At 58.8% G+C, this 20,896-nt stretch overlaps 2 protein-coding genes across 8 annotated transcripts in view; both read right to left on the bottom strand.

Annotated features, from left to right (window-relative positions):
- Positions 1-125: 125 nt before the first annotated feature.
- CPNE9 (copine family member 9) lies at positions 126-7,808 on the bottom strand. Its single transcript, XM_030043318.2, has 21 exons — positions 7,276-7,808; positions 5,634-5,674; positions 5,492-5,538; positions 5,095-5,198; positions 4,858-4,897; positions 4,689-4,691; positions 4,154-4,230; positions 3,877-3,940; positions 3,652-3,755; positions 3,467-3,571; positions 3,047-3,088; positions 2,862-2,937; positions 2,735-2,788; positions 2,553-2,614; positions 2,214-2,260; positions 1,942-2,123; positions 1,674-1,801; positions 1,453-1,555; positions 1,318-1,375; positions 1,112-1,185; positions 126-997 (listed from the first exon to the last, which is right to left on the bottom strand). The coding sequence occupies exons 1-21, from the start codon at positions 7,350-7,352 to the stop codon at positions 845-847; spliced, it is 1,641 nt and encodes a 546-aa protein (XP_029899178.1). The 5' UTR covers positions 7,353-7,808; the 3' UTR covers positions 126-844.
- An 88-nt stretch (positions 7,809-7,896) lies between these two features.
- The window catches only part of MTMR14 (myotubularin related protein 14), a 34,612-nt gene continuing 21,612 nt past the window's right edge, over positions 7,897-20,896 (bottom strand). For 4 of the 7 annotated variants that reach the window (XM_030043310.2, XM_030043314.2, XM_041118631.1 and 1 more), the window contains 3 exons: positions 19,435-19,611; positions 11,565-11,720; positions 7,897-8,266 (listed from right to left, as the gene is read on the bottom strand). In XM_030043310.2, the coding sequence (XP_029899170.1) occupies positions 8,089-8,266; positions 11,565-11,720; positions 19,435-19,611 (511 nt within the window). In that variant the 3' untranslated portion in view covers positions 7,897-8,088. Of the gene's footprint in view, positions 8,267-8,597; positions 11,327-11,564; positions 11,721-19,434; positions 19,612-20,896 lie in introns of those variants that run through there. The other 3 variants (XR_005930933.1, XM_030043311.2, XM_030043313.2) reach the window with 3 other exon arrangements.

Here is a 20,896-nt window from a genome sequence, read left to right as displayed (position 1 = left end):
AATCTGCCGTTGCGAATCACAGGCGCGGCCGGCCCCGCCCGGGAGCCCCGCCCCCGAGCGCCCACCCCCCCGCGGCCCCCCCGCCGCGGCCCCCCCCGGCCCCAGCACGGCAGCAGGCCCGGTCGGAGCGGTTTATTTACAGTCGGTAATGCGGTACAGACCCCGCCTGCCCTCCCGCACACCCCCCCCCCACCCCACCCCGGCTGCGGGGCCAGGCCCTGCAGCACCCCATAGCTGTGGGGCTGAGCCCTCCGGCACCCCCCCCCCCGGCCGTGGGACGGGCGGGCGGGCCGGGGCCGGGGCACCAGAGCCGGAGGACCGGGGTGCTGGCGCTCGGCTGAGCGGCAGGGTGCAGGCAGAAAAAATGGGGCGCAGGCAGGAATAATGGGGTGCAGGCAGGAGCGGGGGGGGGGGGGGGCCCCTGCCCCAAGGAGCTGGCGGGGGGCTGGGACCCCCGGCATGCACCCAGCCCCAGGGTCAGCCTTCTCCCCGGGGAAGGGAGCCAGGCTGCTCTCCCGGGGCGGGGGACGCACGCACCGTGGCCCCCCAACAGCCTGTACCCAGGCACCGGCCTTGCCCGCGCTGCCGCGGCTGAGGGACGGTACAGTCCGAGCCAGCCCGGCTGTGCCGGGGCAATTGCTGCCGGACGGGCAGGAGGAGGGGGCGGCTGGGGACGTCCAGCCCTGCGCTAGAAGAGGAGGGTCTCAACCCCGTTCACCAGCCGTAGCAGCTGATTATCGCCCTTGCGAGGGCCACCTCTCCGTGGCTAAGCCCTGGCCGCCAGCAGAAGAAAGGTGACGCGTGTCCTCGCCCCACCGGCCGGTCCCCGCGGCCCATGGAGGAGCTACTGGGGGTCCGCCCGGCGAGGCTTGATGTCGCGGGTCTTCATGTAGGAGAGCAGCTGCTCGGGGATCTCGGCCAGCACGTCCTTGGCCAGGCGGGCCATGCTCAGCACCTGGTTTCCTGAGTCGTCCACGTAATCCCGAAACGGCACAAACTTTGAGGGAAGGAAGTTTGCGGCCCAGTTGGAAACAACCCTGCGGCTGCGGAGGTCAGCGAGGGGCTGAGCATCTCTCGCCTGTGGTGGGACCAGGCTCAGCGCCGGTGTTACCTGTACGATGTCCCTCTCGGCGTAGCGTCCCCGGGACGACACCCGTACCTCATCACCATCCAGCTCCTCCATGGCTGGGGGGGGTGACAGCCGCTGTCATTGAGCCTCGGTGGGGTGGCCACCAGGGACGGGAGTACCATCCCAGAGGAAGAGACGCCGAAGGCATTTCTGTGCCCCTTCCCTGGTGTCCCCAAGCCCCAACTCACCCTCAAACTCAGCAGGACCCACTCCCACGATGATGATGGACATGGGCAAGGCGGAAGCCTGTGGGGCAGAGGCAGGGTGGCAGCCGGGGCAGCACCCCACATGGGGTGAACTCACGGTGACGAGGGTGCACTCACGGTGACGATGGCTTCCTTGGTCTGCAGCATGTCAGAGATGACGCCATCGGTGATGATGAGGAGGACGTGGTACTGCGAGCCGTCGGTCACCTGGGCGGCCGCCCTATGGGGACAAGGGATGGGGTCCCTCCAGCAGCCCCACCGGTGTGGGGCAGCCGGCCCTGCAGTGGGACTGGTGGCATTTGGGGATGGCAAAGGGGACAGACTCCCCCGGCACTCACCCAGCCACCTGGTTGATGACGGGGGCGAAGTTGGTGGGACCGTAGAGCTGGACGGTGCGCAGGCTCTGGAGGTAGGACTCCAGCACGCCCTCGATGCCGGCGCAGCTGGGATTGTCCACATTGTTGTTCTGGGAGACAGGGATGGGCGCTTGGAGGGGGACTATGGTTCCTGGTATGCGTCCCCCGGCTGCAGGATGCCAGGGCAGGATGCAGCCAAGGCGGTTGGTTCCCCCCCACCCCAGCATTCCCCCCCCACCCAGTGGCGCACCAGGGGGAACTGGTGGGAGATCTTGCCGTCGGGTGGGAGTTTGGCGCCGAAGCCGTAGGCAGGGAAGAGCTTGTCACTGTCGTAGTCCTGGATGATCTCCCCCACCGCCTTCAGCGCCAGGGCGTAGGCGCTCAGCTGGTAGGGGCTCGCGTAGTGCAGCGAGGTGGGCTGCGACGGCATCCCTGCGGCACAGCACCCGTCGGCACCTGCCCCACGGCTGGCCCCACGGCCTCGCCGACGGGGACCCCCCGACACACACAGGCCGCACTCACCGTTGGAGGCCGTGAAATCGATGGCGACGGTGAAATTCAGCTGCGTCCTTGGGGAGGGGGGAGAGCGAGGGAGGCTGCCGGCCTCACGACGCAGGGACGCTGTCTTCCAGCCCCATGCCATGGCGTGTCCTCCCCGCTCCCCGGGACCCATTGCCTGGGCCCCCCCTTCCCCAGCCAGCACCCCACAGCCCGGGGCCACCGTCCTGCACCCCCTCCCCAGCCTCCCCACCCCCTCGTCACCCCCAGGCTGCACCTGCGCCGTCACCGCCATCCTTGCCTCGAGACCCTCGCCCATGGGGGGTCTCGGGGAGCCGGGGGGTCACCCGGCCCCCCACTCACCCGCCCCGGATGTAGTCAACGAAGGTGAACTCAGACTCGACGGAAAAGGAGAGCAGAGTCACCTGCGGGCACGGGGGGGGTCAGACGAGGACCCCCCCCCCCACCTCCAGCAGGCACAGTGGGGGGGGTCAGACCTGGCCCCCCACAGACAGGAGTCCCAGGAGCACCCCAGCCCCACTCACGGTGCCGGAGTTCACGTATTTCTTCTTCTTGCATTTCTTCCTGGGGTTCAGCACCTGCGGGCGCAGGGATGGGTCAGCCCTGGCATGGGGTGCCCCCCCAGTCCCCTGCCCTGGCCTCCCACCCTACCTCATACACCGTGAACTGGCTCTGCGCTCGGGAGAGCTCCCGGTAGCTGGTGGCAAACTCCCCGATGAAGTCGTGGCTACGGGAGGAGCGCGGGGTCGGTGCGGCCAGGCGCCCCGGTGAGGGGCACCCCAAGAAGCAGCAGCAGCACCCCGATGTCCCGTGCAACCCCACGGACATGGCCTCACCTCCCGTCGCGGTCCCAGTCGTACACGTCTATCTTCACCGTCCTGAAAGCGAAGGCGGGCGGAGGGTGAGCCGCCGGCCTGGCTGGCATGGCCGCCCCTGGCCCCCCTGGTTTGGGGACACCCAGCCCCGCAGCCCACCCTGCAGCGAGCACCCTGCCCGCCAACCACCGGCAAAACCGCCCCGCCTGCCTGGCCCACGTCTCTGCCAGGAGGGAAGTGGGAAATTTGGGTCACGGCGGGGGCCCTGAAAAGGAGGGGGATGCCTTTATGTAATTTGGGTTGCGAAAGAGGAAGAAAAACCCAATAAGGACCCAGTTCTGAGCTGCCTGCTGCTGCGGGGCCAAACCCATGAATTGATGCTCATACCCTGCTCTGGCCCCACAGCTGTCCCCGTCCCCGTCCCTGTCCCCGTCCCCGTACCGGTCATAGTCGCCGTTGCAGAGGGCACGCACGGGGATGGTGAAGGGCTGCCACACCGGGTTGAGCGTGTTCTTCACCACCTCCGTCTTATGGCAGATGGTGAAGCTGCGGGGACAGGGCAGGGTCGGGGCACGCCGTAGGGTGACGCTGGCACCCTGCCCGCCCCGCCGGGCCCCTGCGCTCACGTGCCATCCTCGTTGCTGCGGTAGAAGACGAGGAAGGGGTCGGATTTTCCAAAGAAGTCCTTCTTGTCCAGCTTGTTGGCACAAAGCTGCATCGTGACGATGTCCTGGGGATGGGGACCGTCACCGCTGGCCACCTCCTCACCCCAGGGCCCCCCCCAGCAGCTGTCCGTGCCAGGGGGGGCCACGTGGCCCCCACCTCACCGCTGCTGGGACACTGGCACTCACCCGGCAGTTGCTCAGCTCCTCGGCCAGCAGCAGGATGGTCCCACACCGCTTCCCTGGGACACCCCTGGGACCAAAGGTGCCGAGTCAGCTTGGGGACAAGGAGGACGGGACAGGGGCAGGAGATGGTGTCGGGGTTGGGGCTCGTGCCCCATGGCTGGTGCTCGGTAGTGAGTCCGGTATCCCCAGCAAGGGACGTGCAGGGAGGGGTCCCATGGGGCAGGTAGCTGGGGACATAATGTGGGAACCCCCCCTCACCCCGCCACCGGGTGCGACTCACGTGAGGGCTCTCTCCAGGCGGCCCCGCTGGGACCCGATCACCTCCCCCAGCGCCACGAACGCCTGCCCCAGGAAGTCCTGCGCCCCGAGCACAGCGCTGTGAGACCCCAGGGGCTCCTGCCCCAGCCCCCCCCCCCCCCCCCCCCACCCCTCGCCTTCCCAATGCACCCACGGGACCTGCCGCCACCTTGCCTCAGGATGACCCCAAGTGTCCCGAACCCACCCTGTGTGCCAAGAGCCACCCCCCAGCCCAGGACCCCACCCGCACCCCCAGGACCACCCCAGACGCCCACTCCACGTGTCCTGGCCTCATCCTGTGCCCCCAGGGCCAGCCCACAGCCCTGGACCCACCCTGTGCCCCCCCAGAACCGCCCCACATACCCTGGACCCATCCCTCCAGAGCGACCCCACATGCCCTGAACCCATCCTGCACCCCCAAAGTCACCCCCGTGGTGTGTCCTGGCCTCATCCTGCACCACCCCGTGAGGGCCAGGTTCCCAGGGCAGAGCAGGGGCTGGTGCGTGGCGGGCACCTACCTTCTGCCAGTCCCCATGGGGCACGGAGAGAGGGAGAGCGGGTTAGAGCCCTCCGAGGGGCACCTGTTCCCCCCCAACAGCACCCACACGGGGCACGGCCTCGGGGTGCCCCACCGCAGCACGACACCGGGGCGTCACCGCGCGTCCCCCCAGCACGGGCTCCGCTCACCTGCTTTAAAACGGAGCAGCTCTTGGAGTCCACGTTGTAGCTGGTGGTGGGAGAGCAGAGCGCTGAGCCGGTGCCCGTGGGGGTGCCCCGGCACACAGCCCTGCTTCCCCACCCATCTGGGCTTTTCACCGCCATATCCTTACTTATTATCCTTATTTATTATCCTTATTTATTACCAACTCAGTGCTTTGTTCCACCCCGAGCGGGGGCAAGCACTTCCCCAGCCGCTCTACTCACACGTCGAAGCGGAGGTTTTGCTTCTCCTCGAAGTAGTAGTCGAGGACAAACTTGCGGACGAAGTCGGGATTCAGGGTGTTGTCGATCACCTCGGTGCGCCCAAACTGCGGGGAGAGGGGAGAGGGGAGAGGCGACAGGGGAGAGGGCAGGTCCCCCCCCAGGACCCAGCCCCATCGCAGCTGCCCTGGCACTAATCCCGGCAGGGGATTAGTGCTGCTGGCGGGGCTGGATCATTAGCGTGAACATGGAGGGATCATTAGCGTGGATGTGGGTGGCCATATGGGCCCATTTAACCCAGCCGGGGATTAGCCAGGAGCGGGGTGCGCTGGGGGCGGCAGCACCCCCGGTATGGGGCTGTGAGCCTCCCCAGGGACCTGGCGAGAGGGGCCGTGCTCACCTCCTTCCACTCACTGCTCCCCGAGCCCTGTACGAAGAGGACCACCACTGCGGAGAGAGGAGCAGAGCCGGGCTGCCGTGCCGCGCCGTGCCGTGCCCGTGCCCATACCACGCCGTGCCCCCTGTCCAGCCCTGCCACCCACCTGGGTCAGACTTGGAGAAGGTGTCCATGTCCAGCAGGTTCCTGGGGGAAGGGAGCCAGGCGTGAGCCACCCTGGGTGCCACCCACCTGGCCCCACAGTGGGTCCTCCTGTCCTCCCCCCTGATCATGGGACAGCACCATGCCAGAAGGCCATGCTGGCACCCAGGGCCAAGAGCCCCGGCACCTCAGGGAGATGCGCTGGCTCCCACCGCAAGGTTCGGTGGGATGGCGGGGCGAGCGGGGAGCAGCGTCTCCAGCGCTGACGATGATTGAACATGACAGGGAACCCATTTAGAGGATGAAACCTTCCCCCGTGCCGCTGGCGCCGGCTGAGTGCCCGCCGCACCCCGGCAGCGGGAGCATGGCTAATGGCGGGGTGCAGAAGTAAGAAGAAAAGAGACACTTAGAGCAGGGGTTGGGCAGCTGGCAGGGACCAGCTCCGTGCCCCCCGACGCAGCCACTGGCAGAGCGATTGATCGTTGTCCTTTGCACGGCGTGACACCGGAAAGTGCCGGGGGCTGCAACTGGCTCTGCTGGGATCCTTCCTGCACCTCCGAGGTGGCCGCGCAGGGTGGGCTGGGGCATGGCCAGGGGCTCGGGGGCTCAGCCAGCTCCTCTGGCCCCAGCGCATAGGAGAGAGACCCCCCCCGGGCTCCCCCAGCAGCCCTAGATGGGGCTGAGCCCTTGGGGGGGCTGCCAAGCCGAAGCCTGCCCCTGCCCTGGGACCGTCTCCAGGAATGAACCCCGCTCCCTGCCTGCAGTTGCCAGGCCCCACGGCCCCGCAGCCCCTCTGCCTGCTTGCCCAGAGTGGCTGGCGGGGAGGGCAGGGGCTCAGCCGCAGGGAGGGGGCACGGCAGACCCTGGCCCAGGCTGGAGTTTGCAAGGCTCGGGCATGTGCCAGAGCTGCCCAGTCGGGCAGGGGGGCTTTGCGGGGCCAGCTGCAGGCCTTCCCTGACCCCCTGGCATGGGGGACGCTGCTGCCCAGGAGGCCGCTGGTGCCAGTCCCTGCAGGCAGGACCCCCCCGGCCGTGGGCAGCGAGGGCAGCGGTGTCTCTGCCGGGCTATATTTAGCCACCGACAGATTGGCTCGGCAGCCGCCGCTTGCCCCGCGGACCCCATCAAGAGCCGGAGGCACCGAGCAGCCCCCGTCCCGGAGCCCCCGTCCCACCACGGGCCCAAAGCTGACCCACTCCTGGCCCTGCTGCCTCCCACGGGGCTGGCGAAGCCGGGCAGAGCCAGGCAGCCCGCCTGCAGCCGGCACCGGCACCCCGTGCCCCACCGGCATCACCCCGAGCGGGGCCGTCCCGCACCCCGGCCCTGGGTAAGGGCAGCGCGTCCCTCCAAGCAGCCGTGCCGCGGAGCCGTGCCCGGTGCCAGCATCCCCCGGGACCCCGCGGAGGGGTCGGGACCTCTCCCCACGGGTGGCAGCCGGGCAGAGGGGCGTCGGGCACACGCCGTGGCACCGAGCGCTACCCGGGGAGCGAGTGGAACCCGCAGCCCACCCCCGCCCGGGGCCGGGGGCTGACCGGCGGGCAGCGGGATGCTGCGGGACACGGGCACCCCGCAGCGCATCTCCGTGCGTTTCGCACCCACCCGTGCCCGGCCACCAGCCCTCCCCCCGCCCCGGCCCGCTCCCCGCTCACCGGCAGGACACGGTGAGCTCCACCTTGGTGCCCGGCACGCTGCCGGCCGCCGGCTCCAGCGCTCCCGGAGACGCCATCCCCGCCCGGGCGCCGCCGCTGCTCCGCGCCGCCTCCTCCCGCGCCGCCGAGGCGGGCGCGCCCGGGGGCGGGCACGGCACGGTACGGCACGGATACGGGCACGGGCACGGCGGCCCCGGCCCCGCCGCCCCGGGCACCGGGTGGCTCGACCCCGGGGACTGGCCCGACCCGCGACGGCTCGGCCCCAGGAGGGGCGGCGGGGGGCTCGGCCCCGGGACCGCGTCGCGTCCCGGCCCGGTTCAGCTCAGCCCAGCCCAGCCCAGCCCCACCGGGACCTCCCGTCCGGGACTGCGGACTCAGGTCCTCTCCCCAGCCCGGTGCGGGCGGAGGCTCAGCGCCGACTCCCGCCCCACCGGGTGCTCCCTCCCGGCTCCCGGTCCCGGCTCGGTGCTATTTCGGTACCGCCGCTCCCGGAGCGTGGGCCGGGCTATTTATAGCGAGCGGCGCCCCCGGCAGAGCGGCTCCCGCCGCCGCCGCCCCCCCGGCTCAGCCCCGCTGCCCGCCTCCCCCCGCCCGCAGCCCAGACAGGAGGCAGGAGAGGGCACAGCTCGGGTGTCTTTACTGCAGAGACTTGCCGGAACCCCCCCCCCCCGCGCTCCCCCAGCCCCAGGCAAGGGTGGGAGGCAGCGGGCGGTGGGTGCTGCAGGTGCCCGCACCGGGAAGGGGGTCCCGGGGCTCGGCCAGGGGGACCCGCCGAGCCGCGGTTCTCCAGCCAGCGGTCGGGGAACGCCACGCTCAGAGGGTGCTGCTGCCTCTCAGTCCCACGCCCCGCACGAACTGCTCGAGGAGACCGCCGATGGCCCCCGAGGGGCTGGGGGGCACGGCCTTCAGGCCGATGGTCCGGCTGTAGCTGGCCAGAAAGGCAGAACGCACTTCTTCCAGCCGGGACTCGCGGTCGCTCGCCGACACCAGCCTAGGAGAGAGAAGGGGGAGATCAGCGACTGCAGCCACCCCTCTCCCCATCCCAGCTCTCACTCCTGCCGCGGGGCAGGAGGCTGGCAGCAGGGCTGGGGCTCTGTCCTCGGCACCAGCGGGGCCGTGCTGCTCACCTAGCTCCAGCGGCCGAGGCAGCGCCAGCCCCAAGAGGCTCCGGCTACAGCAGCTGGTGCCACTGCCTCCTTGCCCAACCCAACCCAATGCTCTCCCATGGAGACTTGCAGCCCCAGGCTCCTGCTCTCCCCCAGGTCTCCTCTTTCACATCCCCCCCACCCCACCCCAGTTTCTCCCACCACCACGGTGCTTACGAGGCCACGTTTCATACAGAAAGTGCTGCTTTCGCCAAGCGGGTGCTGGCTGACGTCAGCCCCTGCGCCAGCTCCCTCCCCTCCTTGCACAGCGTTCCCAGATGGAGCCTGTCCACACGTGCCGTGCCTGGACAGTCGCTTCCAACGTATTTGTGACCATCTCTTACTTCCAACTGCCCCAGCCTCTCGTCCTTGTGCCAGCACAGACAGCCTTGGGGAAGGGGGGATGAGAGGGGGCAGACAAGGCGACAAAAGCCCCAAGGAGCGCTCCAGCCATGGAAAGAGGAGAGCTGAGCAGCATTTTACTTCTGCTCCCCAGCACGGCTGCTCTCTGCAAGCGGGAGGGCTGCGCGCAGAGTAGGGCACGACTTCCCCTGGGACCTGCTCTCTTCTCCAGCTGATCCATGCACCTGGTTAGGGGCGGGGGGAAGAGAGCAGAGGGAAGGCGGTATTTCAGCCAAGGGAGCAGGGGAAAGCAAGACTAGGGTCCAGAGGCAGCTGTTCCAAGCACTCTGGCCTGAAATGGTCCTTGCTGCAGCGCCTCTGCGACGTGCCGGTGGTTCCCAGAGAGAATAAGACATTCCTCAAAGGTCACTCCAAGGGCACAGCGCGAACCTTCCCCATAAAAAATTCTCTTTAATCTCTCCAGCGCCTGGGCTGGCTATAAATTGGCACAGCTCATTTGAATGGAAGTGTTAACCACCCACAGCCAACAGCTTCGGTCCGGAAACAGCAGCAAGAGGATATGGTGGGAGGCCTATAAACAGCAAGCGATGCCGAGGCAGCCAACCAGGCCGCTGTTTACAGTGTCTGATAATAAAGAGAAGCTAGAGGGCAAAGGAAAAAGGCAACATATCTAAACACATTAAAAAGATGCTTTTTTGGCAACCTAATTAGGACGTGGAACTCGCAAACCTGCTAGCATTAAAAATAAGCTACATGAAAGCAGGACTTACTTGCACCCGAGTACAGTGATCTGAAATGTCACATGCAGAGGTAAGCAAGGGCGTGCAGCAGTTAAGTCCCGTGTCTTCTGGCTCTCGCACCTCTTCACAGGGCAAATTTTGTATTTAGACGCTTGGGTTTTTTTCATGGAGAGCGCAGGGTCAAGTGGCCGGCCACTGCCCGACACCAAGCCCTGCAAGACCAGCTGCACCATTTCACTCTGAGCAGTTCAACCAGGGAGGCAGGTCACGCTTCCCTGACAAATCCACGGCGCTCTGCCCCGCTACACTTCCTACAGCCTGCCCGCTCGTCTGCAGTTTGGGGTGCAGGATGAGAGGAGGCTGTCAAAGCCCCAGCTCGAAGTAAGCCCTGACAAGCCCCACACAAGCACAAGAAGTAGGCTGTGAAAAGCGTACCTTCATCGAGCTGCTGCCAGCTGAGATGTAAAGTGGGAACTTAAATGGAATTTAATTTTCCAAAAACTCACACTGTGCTGGGCTGTGAAAAACTGGGATAAAACCACAATGGGCTACTAAGCAAACAGAGCTGACGCAGAGCAGAGAGAGAGTAGAGGCCCTGGGTTAAGCTCAACACAACATCCTTGGGAACTCTTCATCCTTTCCACATGGCGCCCGGTCCCCGCACCTGCAGTTGAGTGCTCCCGAGCACCCCACAGCTCTACTGAAGAGCTGAACAGGGCAGAGCACTCACAGCATCTGCTGCGCACCCAAGGGAGAAGCACCACTGCTGTTCTCCCTTTGAACCTGGCTTTCCCAAGCAGCTGGACTCCGAACCGCATGAGCCCACGGTCTCAGCACAGGCAGATTCAGAGCTCAACTGCAATTCACATTTCTCTACTGAATTCCCTATTCTGATGTTAGATCCAACTCCAAGGGCAGCAACAACTCACTGCTGATCAGCAGCCACCAAGCACAGCCAGGTTCAGGGCACCGTAAAGCAGTCACTAATTCAGATGCCAATCCTTCAGTCCCTTCTGCTCCCTCACCCATATCCAAACAACTACCTGAGCAGCTCAGCGTGCCCTCGTTAAGGAGGAGAGCAAATCCCGGCCAGGCCATATCTGACATCTCTTGTGATTTTTTGATCTGCCAATTCATGGGTCTTGTAGCTTCACCATAACTTGGGGAAGCCGCTCTGCTCTGCTCAGCGGCACAGCACACAGCCACATGAGGAGGCAAGCCAGGGCAGCTAGCCGGTCTCACAGGAGACATCGGTTTTCACATCACTTGCCCTCTGCCTCCAAAGCGCCTACTCAGATCTCGGTAAAGGACTGCAAACGTTTGGCTGCACAACTCTAGTGCAGCTAGCTAGCGGCAGCCCCTGATCTACCATTTCAGTTTCTTGATTGAGAGTTTGCAGCCTGAAGGCACAAGCCAAGGTTCTCCTCTACCGGCAACTAAAGCACACCTCCTGTCTTTCAAGCTTCCGCAGAGGTGGCTTTCTATTTGGGGAGGAACATTTATGTCCCAGCCATTTTACATGGCAGGATGTGGCAGGATGCAGGGTCTCTGCTGCTCTGCACTGGCCAGACACAGCGCCTGCAAACAATGCTGCGCGTGGTCAGACAAAATCGGGGTTACAGAAGGAAAGCCCTCCTCTTACCGCAGCAAAGATCTGACCCCAGCGGGGAGATGGAGATGAGCGAGATCCAAAAGCAAGAAAATCTGGGTTACCAGTCCTGTCCCGACAAGCATGCATCCTCAAATCCACTCAGTTATGCCCAAATTCAGCATCTTCAGGGAAGAGAGAAAAGCCTCTTCTTCCTACAGAAAGCGAAGTGCCCCCCTGTCATTAGGCAGAGAAAATGCTGGTTTCTTTCTGAGTTCAGCATAAGCAAAGTGCTCAGTGACTGAATTTGTGGATGGAAAGCATCAAGGCAGGGAAGACGGGACAGTTTGTTATGGGCTCCCAGGCTTCTTCGAAAGTGCCAGGGTGATAAAGTTCCAGCGCTCGCAGGCAGCCGAGAGACCCAAGGAGAGATCCTGCATTTGAGACACTTACAGGCAAGTGCTAGGGAACTCATCCGGGAAGCTGCAAGGGAGAGAGGCGTCTGCGCTCAGGATTGCCTGCTCCCGAATACTGCCACACCCTGTCACCATCTGCCAGCTGCCAAAGTCTGTGGAAACGGAAGATCCGGGCAGAGAATGGTCCGCCGATCTGGGGCAGAGAGAGAGGGAGACGGCGCGATCAGTCAGGTCATTCAGCCACATGCCTTTCACTAACGCTGGTGCCAGGGACCTGCCGGGCTGACCGCCAGCAGCACCTGTGCCAGCAGCTTTGACACTCGGGGACCAGGGTGCAACATGCAGCTCTGGCTGGGCCCCAGGCCAAGCCTTTCCTTTGAAAGCGAGGGGAGAGCCAAGCTGGCTGGGGCTGACAAAGCAGCAGGAGCGTACCGGGAGCCGGACAGGACAGAGCCAGCAAGAAGCAGATGGCCATGCAGAACTGTGAAACCCGTTAGCGAGATGCAACAGCATGTCCTGCCCTGAATCCCTCACAGATGTGGACGTCGTGCTGTACAAGGAGCATCCCCCTGTTGCTTGTTGTAGTTGTTAGCACATCCCAGGGCAGCAGCAAGGCCTGACGGAGAATCAAGGTTGTGACTTGGTTAGTGCTGAGAAAGACGTAAGAGATCCTTGGTCCCACAGCCTTTAGAAAGCAGATCACTCCCGAGGCATTAACACCAGGTCTGAACAGAGCCAGTCACTGCTCCAGATGTCCCCAGGGCACCCTGCCCTCCCAGCATCTGAAGATCTTTTCATTCCTGTGTTAGAAGGATGGATTGCGCCAGAAACCAGGTGGCAAAACATCTTTAGGACAGGAAAAATAGCCAAGAGAGGATAATTGTTTGATATATGCAACCTCCCACCACGAAAAGAGGAAGCAAGTGAATCTGAGGAGTCCCTCCAAAATCTCAGAGAAGAAGGCACAATCACTTGAGACAAACCCAGAGCTCTTGGCTTCTGGGGAGCAAGCAATTACTGTGCCCTGCTGCACAGCAGAGTGTACATAGCTGGAAGCACAGCCTGTGGCAGAGCTACTCAATTACACACTACCAAGATCTTCTGGATAATTTATCTGAGATCTGCTGGGCAGATAGCAGTGCACCAGCTCCAGCTCTGCTGGGCCAGGTACTTGCACGCTGTCTTCACAGCTAAGAATAGCAGTGGCGCACTGCAGCTGCTCCCCAAGAGACCAAGAGAACAGCTAGAAAGACAGGATCTCCCATAGCAAGAAGGACCTCAGCGAGACTGCAAGGCAAGGGTGGGGGGAGATGCACAGCAGGAAACCTGTTTGCAATCTTGATCTAATTCCAAGCCTGCCATTTAACTAGTCTGATCAATACAGCCAAGCTTGAGAAGTCTGAAACATGGTCCCAAGCTGGCTGTGCAAGCAGAGGAAGGGAAGTCACACAGCTCCTTGCATGTCAGCTTCCCATCACAGTGTCGATGCTCCTGCAACTGCAGTTTGGGGGTAACACCACTGTCTGGAAGTTCAGGATCTGGAAAGGCATCACAGCAGAAAATGGGAAGAGCAGAGCTTCACCTGCCTTGCACAACTCTTGCTCTCTGGCTGCTCGATGAATTGAAGAGTGAGGTTCAGAGAGGTGCTGTGAGTGTTAAGTATTGGGAGAACCCCTTGCAAAAAGGTGTTTCTCCTAGAGCACGTAACACTGTAGTCAGAACGACAGCATTTCATTGAAAGTGGAACTGCAGCATATACTCTTAGAAAGACCTTTCGGAGATCAGACAGGGATAACCTTCCGTGGGATGCAAGGAATTTGTAAGGGAAAGGGAGCCGCTGTTCAGTGACATCTACCTCTCTCCCTGCCTTTGGAAGATAAAGCCGAGGAAGTCAGCGTGAACGAGGAGAGCAGGCAGAGTGTTTGGGCCCAGAGCACGGTGCCATGCTGGAAGCACAGCGTGAACAGTGCAGGAAGCCAGGGAGAAGCATAGAGGAACACTGCTTCAGTGCAGAGGCAAGAGGAGGATATCATCTCCCTGAGAGTACAGCGCAGCCAGACAGGAAAAACAGGAGTGTCACACACAGTGACAAGAATTTGAGCTAAAGCAGTAAAGAGGTCTATAAGCAATGGGCTTGGGCTGAAAGTAGACAGGGACATGATTCTGTCAGAAAAGTAACAAGTTGCTGAACAGAGGATAGGTTTGGGGTGAGGCAGAAACAAAGGTTTGGAAGAAGGCAAGTCTGGATAACAGAGGAGGGCTTGGGCTATGGCAGGATCTCCAGGTGAAGGTGAAGAGAATTGAGCAGAGCTCTGCAGTTCTCACAAAAGGAGAGTAGTATCAGGAGCCTGCCTAGGAGACTGCCCACGTGGCAAGCAAAGGAGTAAGACATGATCCAGGGCCCCAGAGACAGTAAAAGTGTCCCTCTGCCCAGTGTCATCAACCACACTGGCCAGATAAGTCTGTGCTAAAGAAGGTGAGCAGAAAATTATTTCCTGCTTTGGGTGTGTGGCCTCAGCTTCCAGCTGCTGGTCACCTTCCATGGTTGTCAGCTAAGATTAGACTGATCTTACACCACCTCTTGGAGGTGGATCAAGTCACCTCTTGAATCCTTTCTCAGACAGGCTGATAAAAGGATCGTGTACCTCCCACAAGACTTGACTCTCAGTGGCTCTCTAGCCCTCTAACCTTTCCTGGGGTCCCGGACCCTGTGAAGCAGCTGTGCAAGCTTAGTCAAGTTACATCTAACCTAATAGCACAGGAGTCTAGGAGTTCAAGGCAGCCAATTCTGTGTCTCGCCTCCAGGCAGCAGAATAAACACTTGTTGATTAATTGAATAAACTGATTGACTCTGCAGTGAGTCCAGGTCATTTCTCTCCTGGCTTAGATATCGGAGCCTAGCCAGCAGAGCTAAGATATCGTGGCAGACTTTCCCCTCTATCCCCAACACCTTCTCAAGGGAGGCTCCTGAGGAAGTGTCACAACCAACAAGCATCTTGAACAGCCTTAAGAGACAGCAGGGGCCAAGGCTGGGCAAAACAGGGGAAGGCATGGAATGGGAAATCTTGTGTTTGCACTGCAAGGGCAGCAGAGCTTCTTAAAAGCTGAGCTTGGCTTGAGACCAAGACCAGATCTCTAGGGTGACTGTATCCCAGTGCAATCCAGTCAATACTACAGGTGAAAGTCTTCCTGTTATTTCTACCCCCGAAGGCTCTTTGTAAAGTCTTGCTGCAGAGGCCCAAAAAGGGCTTCAGTGAGGCCCCCAGAGCAAGTTGGGGCTGCTGGGACACCAGGACCAGTCCCCAAGCCTGTAAGAACAACAGGTTTGCAACACCCTACAGCCATGCCAGAGGCTGGCCAGCTGCAAGGGCAGCGTGGAGGGTCTTGGGAAGCAGCCGGACGACTACAGCAAAGCTGACATGGTTAGGGGAGATGAGATACAGCAAGTCTTCAAGTCGCTGTCTCTGCCACAGACATCTAATACCAGGCAGAAAGAGAATGAAAGTGAGTTTCACACACCCACCTCTTCAGGTCCACGAGTGGGAAGAAACTCCCTCAAAAGTGCAAGATTAACAAAATTAGATTAGCAAAACAGAGATGAGCTGCAAGCTGTTCCTTCACACAAGGAAGGACCTCTAGCAGGCCATAATTGGCAACTCCTAGCCTGGAACGGTTCCTTTTAATTAGGTCAGTGCTTCCCATGCAACATGCTGCACAAGATAGAGTATTTCAGAGCACATGGACACTCGCCTACCAGAGGAGAGCCAATACCGGAGGCACAGCAACAGTCAGGGATCCTTCCCTTTCTTAATACATAACTGAGACGAGTGACAAGTGCCAACAGCTAGGCTCTCATCCTGCCCTGTGCTGCCCCCGCTCACCTGCCATATTTCTACACACCTAGGACTATTTGGGAAGCAGCTCATTTGCCAGCATATGCTCTGTGCCTCAAATCGAAGTGTTAAGTAGGTACTGTACACACAGGCACACTGTGGCAACCTGGAGCAAAGGGCAGCCCTTCCCACCTTTGCGTGGGAAATGTTGGCAAGGAGTACTTGGCAGAGAGCTGTATACTGAGAGCCCTGGCTGAATCCCAGGCAGCTATCTACAGGCTGCGTTAGTGCCGTAACAGCCTGAGCAGCCAGTCCTCTGCGAGCACAACCATTTTTGATTGCAGCACAGTCACGTGCCAGCCGGCAAGCCCGTTTTGTGGCATAGTTGTGCAATAATTCCAGAAAACATTCCTGTAAACAATTCCTGTCCTGCTGCGGTTGCTACCCCAAGCTGTCATGTCGCGGATAGAGCTTCCAAGCCAGGTGGCTGTAAGAAGCAAGACACATAGTGAGCATGCAGCCTTATCACTATCAACAAAACACCCAAAGCCAAAGGGCAGCAGCTTCTCTGTCCCTCTCTGCACTCACTGCACTTCCTCCAGACCCATAGCTGAACCATCTGCAGCCCTTTAAGTAAGGGAGTTCTCTGTGGCTGTTGACCAAAGCAGATCCTCCACGATTTAACTCCTGCAGATCTCCACTCTTCAGACCACAGTACTTTGGGTTTTAATTGACTTAGCAAAAGCACATTCAACCAAAGATTATCCAGCTGCTAATCCACATTAGTGCTATGTATACACATGCTAAATCCCTGACAAAGATACAGGGTTTTTCTGCAGTATCATGGGATGCTTAGACTATTAGTGTCAAATGCAAACATGGAACATGGTTTGCAAGCTGCTACCCACTCACACGCAGGGAGTTCAATTCAATGCACACGATCTGCCATACTCAGAGGTCTCTGTAGAACAAGAAGCACCTTGTCCTACTCTGCAAATAATCTATGTAGTATCTTCATGCATGTTTGCCCTCAGCAGATGTGATCTTACCATTGCATTGGGATAAGCTAGAAAGACTGCTAGGAATTTGCCTTTGTACTGCTTTGCCTAACAAGAACCATCCTGGGATTTGTGGGTACCCAGGACCTCTGGATGAGAGCAGGACTCAGAAGACTGGCTGGTGAGGCGACAGCAGCAGCAGACTGCTGACATGGCCTGGCCAGGAGAGGGGCTTGGCTCCCACTGGCCGACTCAGCATTTACAACTCTTTCCTTTAGGACACCCCAGTTCCCCTCCCAGACCCTGCTCATCTCTCTCTGCTGGCTTGCCTTCCCATTTCCTCTGGTGCTCTCCTGCCTGCCAGCACCTGGACTGGGCTGTTTATGAGAACCACCTGAAGGGTGCCTGCTGGCATTTTACAAGCAACCATTTTTCCTCAACTGCTGCTTTCCACACCACCAGAGGATTGGGAAGTCAAGTACATTAGTTTCTTCATCTTAAGAGCCTTGGGTGTTAACCTGTCAGCAGCACTGTAGGGATAAAGGTATTTCTGGCACCCTGATCAGTCTCTGTTCTCCAGCCTTTCCATCCTAGTCCCACCATTTTTCAGGGGGTGAAGGGACAGAATTTACCTCTCTTCCATCACAGATACACTCCTTCTCCACCCCAAGTGGGACTCATCCTTTCCTTCAGGATGGAAAACGGTGGCTGAAGGTACCGCATGGAGCTCACCAGACAAATTCAGACTAACATAGTCCAAGCAGGGAGACCAAAGCCAAGTGGAGTGACATAACCCCTCTCTCTGGAGGAAACATACCATGTTCAGGCCTAAAAAAGCGCAAGCCACATCAGCGTCTGACAAGGCAACGCATCGCTCCTTAGCTAGCAGAGCTGTTAGCAGTGTTACTCCAGGGAAGGCAGGCAGGGCACAGTCTGACCGATTCGGCAATGGACTAGGAGGCAAAGGAGCATGAATGTGCCAGAAGACTTGGATTGAAAGAGAAGCTCATTTCAGCCGTTGCCTTGACAATTCCACCCACTCCCTGCAGGGTCTCTAGGCTTATTTCCTCCAGCCTGCACACCGAGAGGAGCAGGGCAAACCCAGGTGACACCAGAGATGGAGAGCATACAGCTGTACAGTCTGCAGCCAGCATGAGTGTAGGAGGCTAACTATCTTTGCATGCAGCTGATTTCACCACTTTGGTTTCACAATTGATCCCCTTCTGTCCCCTTGGTTCCAGGCTGTGCAAGGTGTTTGCTCCCCTTTTATCCCCTATTTCCCCATCATGTACTTTTTTCTAACCCTGCCCTTCATGCTGCCTTGTTCACAAAAGTTAACAGGGATTGGGAATGGACTGGTGCAACCTTGCTGTGCTGAAGGGTTATAAACGCTTTGTGCCATGGTAGAAGCTATCATAAAGGCCAGAAAAATGTTTATAGTGGAATTCACAGAATGTTTACCTCCTACAATGACAGAATACTGCAATTCCTTCTCAGGGATATTTATTGGGCATAGGGAAATGTTACCCCCAGGGACTCTGGCCTGGAAGTAACAAGCTTCCCCACCATGCTTGCCTACTGCCTCAAGCCCTGGGGGTGCTGAACACCTGACACCAATGGGCACTAATCATCCAAAAGCTTATAGACAACTCATCCAGACACAGCCAAAGGAAAGATAATTGCTGGCTTTACCAACTCCGAGCCCCTGGAACGCAAATCCCAGGGACTGTGTGCTCAGCCCCTTCCCGGGGTGCTCTTCTGCCTACTCTGTTTCTCCTCTTCACTCTCACAGAGCAGAGTCCGGCTGAAGCATTATAAACCGATTCTTCCACAGCATTGCTGCAAGCTCGTTACCAGCTCAGCGCTGAACAGCCTGTTAGGTCTTGGGAACAGCATGAGACCACACACAAGAATTGTGGCACTACCATTGTGAACAAAAGCAGCCCCCAAGACAAGCTGTTTTCTCTTCAGTATTTTCTTCTCTTCTTGGGAGATTTGTTTCACCTTACAGAGAACATAGAGGTGGGCCCCAGCAACAACTCGAAACCATCCTCTTGATCTCTTTCCCCAGGAAGAACAGTTAACATCATTTAAAAAAAACCTGTCAGACAGTGATTCTTCTCTGGAATCAAGACACTTAGTAAGAAAGTCTTATAAATTTTCAGTGCTTTACTTGTTTGTCATTTTATTTTCCATGTGATCAGAGAGTACTAAAATTTGGCTGGTGGCTGTTTCTGAAGGGAATCACTAGAAAAAGACTCATCGGAAAACCTGCAGAGACTACACAAGCGTTTGATGCTGTTAACAGCAACGTCTTATCCAAGAGCCTCTTTATCCCCTGTCAGCCTAAACACATGGTGTTTGCTCCACAGGCTCTGTTCTTTCTTCCCTAGCCTCGCTCACCGCTCGACTTTGCCCTACCACAGCATCAGACTCCAGAAGGGTGCCAGAATATCCTTTGTTATGGCATGAGATTAGGCTCAGGTCCAGGGTCCCCATTCCCCAGTTGCCCAGTGGGAACACACAGTCTTCTAGGTGAAATCCTTTGAGCCGGCACAGCGCTTGTAGCTTGCTCCAAGCAGATTCTATTCTGCTTGCCACCAGCACCCAGATTTTTTTCCACCCTGCAGTGTCAGGAAGGTCAGCAGGTGGAAAGGGGGACAGGATAGATGCAGAGTGAGGTCTGCTTGGTCTGAAAGGCTTCCTCCCCCACACAACACAGCCATTTCAAACCCCTGTGGATGCATTTGACAGAGAAGGTGCTGTGAGCTCCAAGCATGCAGGATGCAGAGATGCCAGAGCTCGTTGAGGCATGCGCTGAGGACAGGCAGAACAAACACCTAGCTGTTATCGGCACAGTTCCTCGCTCCTGTAAATGGGCTGAGGCAGGAGTTTCTGTGTTTAATGGCCAGCATTTCACACAAGGTCAGGCTAGAGAGGAACAGGCCTCCTGAGGCTTGTTTGTGGATACAAACACATGTGCTCTAGGGTTCTCAGAGTCACACAAGTGCAGCTGTGCACTCCCTTTACCAGACACCCATTTTACTGAGAAATGCTCTACTCCATCCCATCTCACCTGGACCTGGGCACTTCCAGTGGGCTGCTTCCAATCCTCAGGAAGTTATCAGAATGGGTTGATGAGGAGGAGCTGGAGGATTTGACTTCGCCCATCCCTGCAGAAGGCAGCCTATCTTCAGACTGCTGTGCCCTGCTCCAGAGCACAGCTTGTGGTGACGAGGCACAGCTCTTCCTCCTGTGGGATGGAGGACTTGGGTGAGAAAGCTGGCTTTCCCACGTACTCCGACTAGGAAGCATTTCCACAGCAGGCTGGATTTCACCCCAGCAGCTACAAGCTCTTGTTCCCACTGAACCTGCCCTTCTCCCTCCCAAGGAATCATGAGTCATGGGTAACTGCTCAGTGACAGGGGTACACTAAGCTCAACCCATCTTAGTCCATTCTTTTATAGATCACCATCCACGTGACCTGGAAATCAGAGACAGGAGAATGCATCAGCCCACACACATACAGCGATTGCTTTGTTTCGTCTAGCTGTAAAAACGCCTCAAGCAAGGGGCCTCCCAGCAGGGAAAGACCATTTCAATCTGCTCTAACTCTACAGAGTGTATCAGCTGAGGAGCTCAGCCCAGGTGGGCATTTGTGTGCACTGATGAGGGTGACAGGGACACACCACCAGTGTTATTTCCCCTTTTAGTGATTCCCTCCAGGCACCACTGACCACACTTTTGACCATGTGCTCAGAGCTGACAGTCACTCCAGATGTAGGTGCATTTCAGTCCTCTCCCTGCCTGTGCTGACAGCCCAGAACTGCTCTGGCTTCTTTTCTAGCCAGCACATTCAGACTTGGGTGTGATTCACTGTCCATTGCTGTCAGGCCTTAGTTCACAGTACCATCCAGCTACATGCCAAACAGGCACGCATATTTGGGACTAATTCACATCACTGCCGCTCCACATTCAGAAGATTTTCTTTCATACATCAGTTTTTTTTTTTCTGGAGGACTCCTGAGAAATTTTCCCCTTCCAAAACCACAGTGAATTGGACAAAGACCTCCCTATGTACACAAGTGAAAACGAAAAGTCTAAAGCAAACTAAGTCAAGGAGAAAAGATGCTGTTCTTCCTGGAATCTGGAAGGGCATCTCAACTTTGACTGAGATCTCGAGCACTATCAGCAAGTGCAGCTAAAGACAGGCTCATTGTACAGTGGAAAGCACAATAGCCTCTCTTCATTTCTTAAAGTGTCCACCCTCAAACATCACACCACAGCTTCTCAAGCATTATTCATCTCATGTTATCGTAACTGCCAACATCTCCAAGCACAGCCTGCAGAAACAGGGTTGTACAGCTAAAAACCAAATGCTTCTCCCTGCGAGACCTCAAGGCTGCCTGTTTTCAGGACAACACAATGAAGCAATCCCCTCCTCTCCCCACTCATGTTACGCACAGCCCAGCTCACCCAGCTTATAGCAAGCCCTACCTGTTCTCCAGACTACACAGCCGCAACAGCCTGCGGCAAGA

Source organism: Aquila chrysaetos, chromosome 20 (genome assembly GCF_900496995.4).
Source record: "Aquila chrysaetos chrysaetos chromosome 20, bAquChr1.4, whole genome shotgun sequence".
NCBI lineage: Eukaryota > Metazoa > Chordata > Aves > Accipitriformes > Accipitridae > Aquila > Aquila chrysaetos.
The sequence above is the reverse complement of the archived record's forward strand: the minus strand, read 5'-3'. Positions and strand labels throughout refer to the sequence as shown.